Source organism: Nannospalax galili, unplaced genomic scaffold (assembly GCF_000622305.1).
Source record: "Nannospalax galili isolate Female #2095 unplaced genomic scaffold, S.galili_v1.0 scaffold44, whole genome shotgun sequence".
Lineage (NCBI taxonomy): Eukaryota > Metazoa > Chordata > Mammalia > Rodentia > Spalacidae > Nannospalax > Nannospalax galili.
Window position 1 is genome coordinate 7,543,353 of NW_008355789.1, and position 12,279 is coordinate 7,555,631.

At 46.5% G+C, this 12,279-nt stretch overlaps 1 protein-coding gene across 6 annotated transcripts in view; it reads left to right on the forward strand.

The window, feature by feature from the left end:
- The window catches only part of Insc (INSC spindle orientation adaptor protein), a 96,450-nt gene that overhangs the window by 83,054 nt on the left and 1,117 nt on the right, over positions 1-12,279 (forward strand). For all 6 annotated transcript variants that reach the window (XM_029556301.1, XM_017803266.2, XM_029556303.1 and 3 more), the window contains 3 exons: positions 3,767-3,833; positions 6,541-6,696; positions 7,819-7,895. In XM_029556301.1, coding sequence (XP_029412161.1) covers positions 3,767-3,833; positions 6,541-6,696; positions 7,819-7,895 — 300 coding nt within the window. The remainder of the gene's footprint in view (positions 1-3,766; positions 3,834-6,540; positions 6,697-7,818; positions 7,896-12,279) is intronic.

A 12,279-nucleotide genomic window follows, 5' to 3' on the forward strand; every position in this document is an offset into this window, starting at 1 on the left:
TCTATCTATCTATCTATCTATCTATCTATCTATCTATCTATCTATCTATCATCATTTATCTTTCTATCTGTGTCTGTCTGCCTGTTTGTGTCTGTGTCTGTATGAGTGTATGAGCACATGTGTGCAGGTTTATGTACCTGTGTTCAAGCATGGAAGTCAAAAGAGAGTTAGGTGTCCTCTAGTACTTTCCATCTATTATTTTTGAGGCAGGGCCTCTCCTTGAACCCGGGGCTCACATTTTCTTGGCTAGTTACATGGGTGCTAGAATCTAAAGTCTGACAGTAAGTACTTTTAACTGCTGAGCCATCTCTCCAGCACCAAAATGCACAGTCTTAAGAGGGAGAGATACAAGACTAAGTTCATGTCAGATTACAGTTCATTTGCTTCTTCCCGGGTGCCTCCAGAAGGAATACACATATATCAACCCCTGGATGTTAGCTCCTCAGGACCCATTTATGACTTTAGACTTACAGAACTGCAAGATAATAACATTGTGTTGTTTTAAGCCACTAAGTTTGTAATAATTTGTTAAGCAGCAACAGGAAATATATCCCTCTTCTTTAAAGAAGGCACAGACGGTTGGGTACCATTGCTAAAATCATATGAAAAACACGAAATGGAGCCAAGATTTGAACCTCAGGTGATTCACAGACCACCTTTCACCTAAGGTCTCTCTTGAGGCTGATACCTTTTGTACTCACCAAATAACTACAGGAGGATTAGGAAAAATGGGACCTAATTTAACACCAACTGAATTAGCCTGAGCCAAGGGAGACCATGAACCTTATTCCAGCATTCTGTACCTTGGCAGCATTGTTAGAGCATATCCAGCCAGGTAAACCAGTTGTCCTTAAAACTCCAGTTGTGGGGTTGATTTAGTCTAAGTGATGCATTGACTTCTCTCCCCTTTATATCAGGTTGCCTTCAAGCATGTTTCCAAAGGGAGACTCCAAGCAGGGTATAATTGGCATTTATTCAAATTGTGCTTAATTGACTACTTCATCTGCACCTCAGAAAACCACATGGGGTACAGACTCTGTAAAGAGGAAGTAATTTTCATTAACAGGATCTAAATTAGTCCAACACAAAGACCTACCTGGTGCCTGTGACCCAGCTAATGATTGCCATGTAATGAATCCTTGCTGCAGACAAAGGTTTTCTTGTCCCCCTTTCCTCTCTTCCCCTCTCCTCTCTTCCTTCCTTTCTTTATGAATGTACTTGTCAAACAAATTACTGCATTTGAAGAGGCCCATCTGGTGATAGCTGGATCATGGCAGCCCCTGTGTGGTGGGAATAGAGGCTGTGTTCCTGCTCTTGATAATAGTCCAGAGACATCCCAGTGTACTGTAATCTGGCATAGACTTGACCTTGTATGTCTTTATTCTAAGACTATGCACTTTTTGCATCTTGAGGGACCTTACATTTGGGAGCTGCATCTTTGACCCATCTTTCCCCTCTAACTTCTTCTACCAAGCCCACAAAAACTATCCTAAAATGAGAGAAAGAGGAACTTTCAAAAACAAAACTCCTTTAGTTGGACTTTCTTTCTAAAATGTAAATATGTGCTTATCACTCCTCTTGTGAAGCGTGGAGCTGAATTCAGAACAAGGTTTCTGAAGAGGTTTTCTGTCCATCCCCTGACATGCCACTCCAGTCACTGTTTACCCACCCACCCAGTCCCTGACCGGGTCTGCGTGGGAAGAGGCTGACATACAGAGATACCGCCTCCATTTCCAACATGTGTCTTGAGAGGAAGGGGGAGATAGATATTCTATTAATATGACAAACCTTTTTCCTTTCTATTTAAAAGAAGAGATTTTTAGATGCTTTATTATCTACAGTGCTATGCTTATATTAAAAATCTGGATAGTACTCTTTCTTGGTAAATAGTGCATTACTATCCAGTTTCAGAACTGAAACTTCCTGAATTGTCTTCTGTAGACTGACAATTGCTGTCTCCGAAGCATAGGCATAACTTCTGCCTGTACAGTGCCACCAGCTTGGAAGGGAAACGTCCAGGGCAGCGAGCTCACACCAGGGAGAAGCGATTTTTGCTTTGCTATCTATTTTATTGACCATGTGTGCACGTTGTCTGCTCCTGTAAGTTGGGTGAATGTTCATTTGTGGATTCTTTTAGGATCAGTATAAAGAGAGTCTCTGTTAGGAGCTTCCATGCCTCCAATACATTTCAGTGGCTTTTGGTACGTTCCACAATTTGGCTCTCCTGTTGGTTATTCTTCAATCCACTTTCTGTGCTGTGAGTTCACTGGGTTCTCTTGATCATGCTGTGGGGCTGGGGTACAGCCCAAGAGGCTATTGCCAAGACTGGCTGTCCAGTGAATATCAGTATCCCATCATTAAGGATTAAGTCCTTCAGTGGTGACCCATAAGTGAGGCTTACAGACTAAAGACTTATAAAGTGGCCAAGCAGGAGCTTTCTTATCAGAATCCATATTACATCTCACGCTTGGGGTACAAAGCTGCCTTTTGTGTATACTCTCTGCTTTGATGTAAGCCTTCATTTATCTCAGGCTGGGGATCAGTATCATGGAAGGAAATTGAGCTAGAAGAACCTAATTAAGGCCTAGAACAAAGTTTCAAAGTTCCGGGAGGTCAAGTAAGAACTGAAGAGGTAGAAGGGCCTGGAACTTGCAGGGTCTGTCTGTATTTTAAGGATTAGGAAAAGAGGATCAAGCAGCACAGAGAGCTGGGCCCCAGCTTTACCCAGGGCAATGCTGTTCTCTCAAGGGGACTCAGGACGACCATCCCAGAGCTATAAGCTGATGAATGGGCATTGTGCTGGATAACTTTAGTGTCAACTTGACACACCTGGGTTGAGGGAGCCTCAACTGGGGAATGGACTGGCCTGTGGCAATATCTGTGGGGCATCTTCTTGATTATTGAGTGATGTGGGAGGGCCCATCCCACTCTGGGTGGTGCCACCCATGGGCAGGTGGGCGTATGTTGTATAAGAACAGGGCCAGGAAAGCAAGTCAGTGAGCAGCATTCCTCCATGGCCTGTGCTCCAGCTCCTGCCTCTATGTTCCTGCCCTGAGTTCCTACCTTGGGCTCCCTGATGAACTGTGACTCAGGATTTGTAAGACAAATAAACCCTTTCCTCCCCAAGTTGGTATTGGTCAGAGTGTTTTGTCACAGCAATTGAGAAGCAAACTAGAACAGGCATCAATCACTGGGATTACATTTGGTAGGCAGGAACACATCAAAATAGAAGAAAAACTGTGGAAAGATGGACAGATATACAGTAAGGAGCCAGGCTGAAGGACTGTGTAGTGGTTTGAATGAGTTGTGCCCCCATAGGCTCAGGTATATGAATACCAGTGTCTCTCCACCCCCATCCCCCCATTGCTTTACCCAGTTGGTGGTGCTGTTTGGAAAGGTTATGGGACCTTCAGACCTCCAGGAGGTAGAGCATTGCTAGAGGAAGTACATAACTGGGAATGGGCTTTGAGGCTTTATGGCCCCACCCTACTTCCCATTCTCTCTCTCCTTCTTGTGTGCAGATGAAATGTGATCTGCTTCCTGACAGCAGGGCAGGCCTCACATTCTTGCTGCCATGCCTTCCTAGCCATGATAGATGCATCCCTCTGGAACGTGAGCTAAAAAAACCCTTTGCTCCTCTAAGTTGCTTTTGATGGCAGTATTTGATCACAGCAACAGGAAAATAACAAATACAGGGAACTTTGCACTCCCCAGCCCCACGGAAAGCATGTATCTATTTTATAGTTTCTCAATTCTTTTCTTCCAGATTGTGACCATCTTAGCAAACATGTCTGTGCTGGAGCAGTGTGCCTCTGACATCATTCAGGAGAATGGTATGTCTGAGTACATTGTACATGATATGTAGATTATGTGGGTATATGGAATTATGTGCCTTTTTGCATGTGCCAATGTGTAAATATAGATCTATAAATACATATATGTGTTTCCATGCCTCTATGAGTGCGTGCGTGTGCACATACACACAAATCTGTGTCCAGCTGGGCCAGAATTGAAGTGTTCACTTGCCTTCATGGGTTTCAGTTCTAGTGGGGGATAGATGATGACGATAACACCATGTGCTGATAGTGGTGTGAGAGCAATAAAGGGGAAGGAGGTCAGGCTGTTCCAGAGTAGGGAATCGTCGTTATTTCATCTGTCTTATTGGAGTTTGCCTCACAGAAAGTCAGTGTGTAGGGAGGGATGCGGGTAAGGAAGACAGGAGGGCTGGATGCCTCTGCCATTCCCTGAAAATGTCTTCTCAATCGCCCACCTGCCTGCTGTGGTCTACCTTGTGTCCCCAAGGTCCAGGGGAGGTGGGGCTGGGTTTATTGGCTGAAGGCTGATACGGGCAGTCTCTGCCACAAGACAAGGTGGCTGCCTTGCAGCTGGGAACAGAGCTAGGGTAGTGAGAGCTTCCTGTGACTGAAAAATAAGGGAGCAATTAGCAAGCAGTTGGAGACCAGAGACGCTAATGAGGGAGAGCGTGATCTGAGAGCTTGGCCCCTGCCTCTGAGCTCCGAAAGTCCCTTCCCCCAGGCTGCCCTGCTGTCTTAACAAACACACACTTCCCCAGCCCCCATGACTAGGGTACTAATTGAAACACACCATTTTGTGTTAATTTCATGTGATTGAGCTAATAATGAGAAACTGTGCGGAGCCAGCTGAGGCCAGGAGGAGAAGCCGCGCGGTGTCCTTGTCGGCACCTCGTTCAGCACTTATAGTCTGGGCTTAAGTGGCCCGTGGCAGCAGGCTGCCACTCGCCTGTGCCTTTGAGGTTGGAATAATTGCCATCTGGAGAGGGCTTTATGGCTTACAAAGTGCTGTTGGCTTACTTGCTAAGCCCACAGTGACTGAAACCTACTATGTGCCTGGCATTATGCTGGACAACTAGAGTTGTGAGGATGGCAGGGTGACTAAGAGCAACAAGATCAATGGAGTCATGCTCGGTGGCCTCAAATCCCGGCTCTGTTATTTACTAACAGTATGGTCTCCAGCTTTTGCATCTGAAAAGTGCGGATGGTAGCAATGCTTGCTACAGGAAGAGTGTGAGGATGACCATGAAAGGTGTTAAGAGAGTGTCTGACCCAGGACAAGCACTGTGCCATGCCTAATTGCTCTATCAGGAGGCAGGGGCAGTGTCACGGGGCTCTACAAAAGAGGGTTTGATGAAGGCAGTATAGCAAGAACGGAACAGGATTTGAGGGATGAACAAAGGTGGTGACATAGCCAGAGGCCACGAGAAGCCAGAGAACTCCTGGGTCTGGATAAAAGAAAGCCGTATTAAATAGTCTGGGCTTTAAGAGCCCATGGTCACTTTCCAGGGACTAGACCAAGCTCATTAAATAAGAAACGTAAGCCAAGTATGGTGGCACATGCCTATAATCTCAGCATTCAGGAGACTGAGGTGGGAGAATTTCCAGTTCCAGGCAGGTCTCAGCTACATAGTGAGTTCCGGGTCCAGCCTGGGATACATAGTGAGACTCAAAACAAAAGATGAGAAAATAGAAAACAACAACAACAACCAATAATAACAGTAAGCTTCTGGTCATACAGAAATGTATGTGAGCTCACTATTGTCAATTCAGAAGGTGGGTGTTTAGAAATCAGAGATCTGAATTTTTATGGAAATCCACCAATTTGCATACAACAAAAATTTTTAGGAGCCACAAAAAAAAAGCAAAATATATTTTTAGATAATGCCTAGTTTGAGTTCCACGATGGCTGATTTGGGCTGGGGCAGTGTGTGGTGGAGCTCTCAGGTAGAATACATGAGCTTCTGTGGCAAACTTGTAGGACAGAAAATAGTGATTAAGAAGGCAAGGGGCATCCACACATGGCATCCCCCACAGAAAGGGTGGGCAAAGGCATGCAGGTGGCATGGGTGTGGGTATGGCTTCTAAAACCATCAGGAGATGGAACTGGCTTTGAGGGTGGCGATAGGCAGCTCCTCAACAAAATGAAGCCAGGCTGAAATCTCACACTCATCGCCACCTGGAAAGCTTGTCTCACTCTGAAGCATTCCATCTCCTGGTTCTCTAGCCTAAGCTTGGGACACCATCTACCCTGGGACTCACCAACTCTGGACCCACCTCAGATGCAACCCCATCAGACAACCAGTTGTCTAAGTTCCATGCAGCACCTCCAGGTACTATCTCTGTGCTCTGGGCAAGAGGCTTGTTTTCCTGCCCCCTGGGCCTCAAAGCAGAACCTAACAGTCACACTCAGTTCATGAGGCTGTTGGGAGGTTTGAGGTGATCATGCATTTAACACAGTGCCAGACATGTCATAAAATCAGTAATGCCATTTTAAAAACTCAGTGTGTCCCCCAGATGCTCCTTCCTAGTCTAGTGACTTGGTGCATGGAATCAGACATATCCGAATGAGGTAGGAGAGGAAAAGAGGTGGCCTTGTCCAGCTTCCACCTTCTGTTTGAGACTTCCCCCAGTCCCAAGCCTTTACTTGAGGCCTGTGTCCATCTGTCCAGCTGGCCATGTGGGCAAAATTGGAGTAAGTACCAACTGTTCATTGCTTCCTGCGCAGGGGTCCAGCTCATCATGGACATGCTGTCTGAGAAGCCAAGGTCTGCGACCCCTGCTGAAGCAGCAGCCTGTGAGAGAGTCCAGCAGAAAGCTGCAGTGACTCTAGCCCGCCTCTGCCGAGACCCAGATGTGGCCCAGGAGGCCGTGAGGCTCAGCTGTAAGTGATGCTGGCTGTGGTTGGAATGGAGTGGGGAGCTTGGGGATGCAGCAGCTCTGATCTCTTGGCAGCATCAGTGGGCAAAGTGTTAGGACTAACTGGAGCGAGCCCCACTCTCGGGGTGCTGGGATATGCGGGGGTACAGAGCCCTGAGTCTAACAGGAGGGAGGAGGTGCCTAGAGAGGTAAATGTTGGTCAGACTAGTGACTCACCTTGAGACTCCCTGTCAAGTAGAACCCTAGTCCGTCCTTCATGTGTCCATTTACCCAGTTACTCGGCTGTTTACACATCACTTATGCATCTGTCCATTTGTTCCCTCACTGATTCACCAACTGAGTTACTAATCTATTCAGCTTGTTCATTGTCTAATTATTCCTTAGTTCCCTCACTCATTGGTAGGCTTTAATTTATCCCAATACTTCAGAGCAATCACTCTATGCTAAGGTCTACTCCGAATGCTAGGGATATAACATTTGTCCTGACCACAAGAGTGATGACAGATATGAAAACAGCCTGCATCTGAGCGTCATAGCAGTGATGCTAAAAGCATAATTTATAGACAGAAGTAGAATATATTTATCTAGATGAGTCAAAGAATGTTTTTTAACAAGGATGTGAATCTTCTCTATGGTTTTTAGTGACCTATTTTTTTAGTAAAGCCCTAGGAAACAGTAATAGCGTCTACAGCTTTCTCTAACTTTAGCTAAGATATATTTTCTGACTGGAAAGGACAATTGGGGAAAACATAGTTGGGAAGCTCCTAGAGCACAGACATGAATGTTAAGCATTGTGCTTGTTAAAGTAGACGTACTTCAATTGGGAGCATCGTTCAGAAAGCTGGGCAATAGTGCTGCCTGAGGCATTCTGCCAAAGTTACCCCAGGCCAGTGGTCTTGCATCTGTGGGTTTGACTCTGATTCTAGCTTTTCTGGCCTTTGAACAGAGTCAGTTTACAACAGAGGAAGTAGAAAGTCTCCAAGAAATGCCCCTTCGGGTGGGAGCAGCTTTTCAGAGCACATTGGCAGTTAATAGGCACTGTGAGTGAGCCAGAGCTAGCCCCTCTGAACCAGCCCGGTCAGGCTTCCCTAACCTGGTTGTGAGGATCTCCTCATATCTCCTGCAGGTATGTCCCGACTCATTGAGCTCTGCAGATCGCCATCAGAGAGGAACAGTAGTGATGCTGTGCTGGTGGCCTGCCTGGTGAGTTCTCAACCTGCCCCCAGCTTTCCCTAAGGCTTCCAGAAAGGCAGGCTGGAGGCAAGTAAAGCTGGCTTTACCACAGTTGACCCTAACACTTCCCTGGGCTTTAGAATTTGTCCTAAATGGTAATATAGGTGCTTATTTCTATTAATTAATACAATTGTGATGAACATCATATGGGGTCACACATATGAAAGGTGAGGCCTAAGCAGCTGCCCCCTGTCTTATCAGTGTAATTGTTGTAACCTGTGATGTTCTAGGGAATCTTACCAGCAGATAGATGAGGGCCCTAGGTGCTGTCATTGATGTCATTGAACCCACAGAACCCCAGAGCCAGAATATGGAGTCTATCTGCTTGTCCAAGGTAGGCATTATGAGAAAAGTCTGCTTTGACTCCCAGGACAGACCCCTCTGCTGGGTCCTTCCATCCCAGTAGCCTCGTCATCCCTTGTGGAGAGGACAGAAGGGAATGTGATGGGACAGTGAGGGTTACTCAGTTAGCCTCCAGGATCTTCTCCTTGAACCCAAGCAAGTGCATCCCGGGAGGTTCCCACTCAACTTCTTAGTACTAGGGGTTCACCCTGAGCTAATTAGCAGCAGCAGATTGGAGCTTACACTTTGTCTCTCCTTACCTTCCTGTGGGGTTGTGATGAATCCCAGAGTAGAACAGCAGAGCAGTTTCCAGTCAGAAATGTGGAGTCATGGGACACCAGCTGGCTTCCAAAGAGAGCGCTGGAAGCCAAGGGAGAGGCAGGGAGTGCAAGGGTTCCTCGGGTCAGTCGCAGTCCATATTTGCTGAATGGTTTTATGTGCCATTTGTTCTTCTAAGCTATGGAGATACCTCTGTGGAGAAAGACAGGGGAGAGCTCTCCTGCGGCTTTTATTCCAGGACATTCAGCTCAGTCTTTAAAGAAAAAGTAAATTTATGTGTGTATATGTGGGGTTGTGTGCCTGCCATGGTGAGTGTGTGGAAGCTGGAGGTCAGAGGATGACTTTCGGGGCTTGGTTCGCACCTTCTACCACATGGGTCCTAGGGATCGAACGGTTGTCAGGATTGTCAGCAAGCGCCTTTCCCCACTGAGCCATCCTGCCAGCCCCAGGGAAGCCTTAACTGTCCTGTGCCTTTGGAAGTATGGTGAAGCGTTTGAACCTCTTCTGTGAATTACTTTTTGACAATTTCATATAAATATATGATGTGTTTTGATCATATTCATCCCGTTACCCCCTCTTACCTCCCTCCCACCCTCGCTGGAGTTCTTTTTCTTCCCTCACAAGTTTCCTTGTACATTCTTAATCTTGCTTTAAATGCATAAAATGAAAGTTTTAAAAGGATACAGTTTTATCCAAATAATTACTAAATATTTGTACGTACAGCATACTAACATATGTGCTTTTTCATGACTCTAAGTGATATTTGAAGACATCTTCAACATCTATAATAGGATCTGCAAATATCTGTGATTTCTGTTGACGAGTGAGATCAAAGATTGCCAAGACTTTGTGGCCTTTTGCAACCTTGAAAAGTGAAGATGCTATCTTTCAGCAGGAAGTTAGTGCAAATACAGATGTAACCTTTTCTCATCCAAGTTCACAGACCCTCTCTTCTACTTGTTCTGTCAAGTAAAATGAGGGGAAATTCATAGCTGACAAGCACATAATGATTGGCACCAATGACCGGTATTATCTTCACCCCAGCCTGCAGCAGCTGCCCATCACAATGGGCCCTGAGGTAAAGTCAGGAATGGAAGCACTTGAGAAACCACAGGCTCCTTTCAGTTTGCTGTTACTCCTGTCGCTCTACTGTTATTTTGCAGGAGAGCACACAGAAGGTTTTGGCTACCATCTTTAATCAGAGAACTTTTAAGTAGAAAGGCGTTAAACTTGTTCTTGTGGACAAGTCGGTATCAGATGCCAAGGAGAGCCCATTCCTAAACCAGCTTCCTTGTGGCTATTAATTCTACCCTCTCAGCACTTCACAGTGTGGTTCAGAAGGCCCCTTACTGTTCCCAGGCCCTGTTCAGCCCCACAGGTTACCTTACCTCATGCCTCAAACAAATGGTGTCTCTACAGCTCTGTTTATTAGAATGTTGTTCCTTGCAGGAAGTTTAGATTTAAATCCCTCTCCTCTATGGAGTTCCCCAGGATCCCTCTGTGGTACAAGGAATATACAGCATGTACCTCAGCCTCCCCGCTTGGATTTCATCTCACTTGTCTGAGTCGGATCGTGTTACCCATGTTCGAGGCTCTTGTAGCTCAGATACAGACCTGTGTAACTGTGGAGACCTGAGCCTTCTGAACAGCTCATCCTGCTTTCAACCACGCCTTTTCTTTGTCCCTTCTCTCTCTCATGGCACTGACCTTACCTTTTTAACCTGGGGAGTGGGATTTGTATCCCTACTCCACTTCTGGAATGTTCTAAGGGCTTTTGTAGATCTTTGTATTTCCACATAACCTTGACCTTGGTGTCTGTTTCTTGCCTGAATTTGGAATTAGTTGACTTATTTTCATCCCTCAGCCACTAATATTGTTGCGTGTCCATGGCTTGGCCTCAAAGGGCCCCAACACTGGGGTGTAGCCCCCTGGCTGCAGACATGGGTGCCACCAGGAGCCCGGCTGGGCAGATGAAGTGGGGAGCTGCCTTTCCTGCTCTTTCCAGACCTTCTTTCTGGTTTCAAAGGCTCTCTTCAGGTAGAGAGAGGACATCGCAATTACCATCTCCCGTGTCAGGGAAAGTGGCAGTGCAGATTGCCTCTCACAAATGGAACTGATTTTTCCTTACTGAAGCAGCTGTCAGCACACCTCTGGCTTCCTTTAATATTTGGGTATTTCAGGTTGTCTGAGAGTGGGATTCTGGGACTACTGTCTGTGAATCCTCCCAGGAAAATTGTCCCAGACTTATTGAGAGCAAGGCTAAGGGAGGTTGCAGGGTCCTGTCAGGGTGCTGAGTGCTGAGTTGATGTGAGGTTCACTCTCTGCAAGCTGTCTGGGGATGGGGGAGGACGTAAGTGTCTGCTCTCTGTCCTGGCTGTATTTCAGTGTTTGCTTTTCTCTTTCTTTGGTCTTACCTCCCCTTTTGGCATTCTTTTTGTAAACTCTCCCTCTTTTATGCCCCTCAGCGCCCTCCTTTTCCCTCTCCACCCCTTGGCACTTTTCTTCCATCTCCGTCTGTCGCTTTTCTTTTACCAAGTTCATCTCCATTTCCTTTTTAACTCCCTGTTCTCCTTCTGCTGTGTTCTCTGCCCCGTTTCTGCTCTTCTGTCTCGATGGGTCTCTCACTGTTCCCATTTTCTCTATTTCTTCGTCTTTCAGTGCACTCTCCAGCCACTCCATTGTTCTTTACCCACACTGGTGCCAAATGCACCTTCTCTGCCGACTGCTTGCTGATTGCACCTTCACTGTGACACCCCGGGGCAGTGGATGCATAGGATGCTCTTTGCAGTTCAGCCCCTTTGGCTCTTAGGGTAAGACAGGCTAGTATGGGGGTCTACTTCCTGCTGCAAGCATCTCAGACCTGTTCATGTGTAAAGATTCACGTTCCATCTCTTTGATCCGTCTTGGACATGCCATCTTTAACTTCAAACCAGTGCTCTCCCTTTACGCTTCCTCGGCCTGCTCTCTCAGAAGTTGGTTACCTGCCATTTCTAGGTCATGAGCTGTATGCCTGCTTTGGACTCAGCATAACCCTAGCCTGGTGTCTGTCCTGGGTTGCAGCACCCCGCCTGAGTGCTCTTGGGAAGACCACATTCTCTATCTGAGCCTCAAAAATAGAGGTCAAAGTACTTATCTTGCAGCATCACACAGGACTTGCATGAGGTACTGTGTGCAGATATGCAGTAAGGGTTGGCATTTCCCCCTTCTTTGTTTCTTCTTCCTTTCTAGATTTCCACACTATCTCTGTTTCTAAGATGTGAGGTGAGGAAACAGGAAGGAGTTAGTATTCACAGGGCACATCACACCCATTGCTCCAATTCACTAGTAACCAGATCCAGATCGCTTCTCTGTCCACATTTGTAGTCGCTGGTCACTCCATCGGACCGCAGGTTTAAAGCACTTCGTTTGTTCTTTTCAGTAAACAGGTGTCAATCCCAGTGCTGTCTGATATAAATACGGATGAATACGAATCAATATTCCTACCATTGGGGAACTCACAGTCTAGTGAGGAGATAAACATCTAGAAACTAGTTGCAGTCTTTGTAAGAAACCGAGGTCGGCCCAGGGGAGGTGGGTGCCTTGGCCGGAGAGGGGAGCAGATTGTCCCTTTGTTGGCTAACCCAGGATGACTTCCCTGGGGAGGACACTAAACGAATGCTGCTGGCTAGGAAAGAGGAGAGAACTGTCATAGAGATGCACATGGAGCAGCCACAAAAGCAAGCTTGGTGTTGAG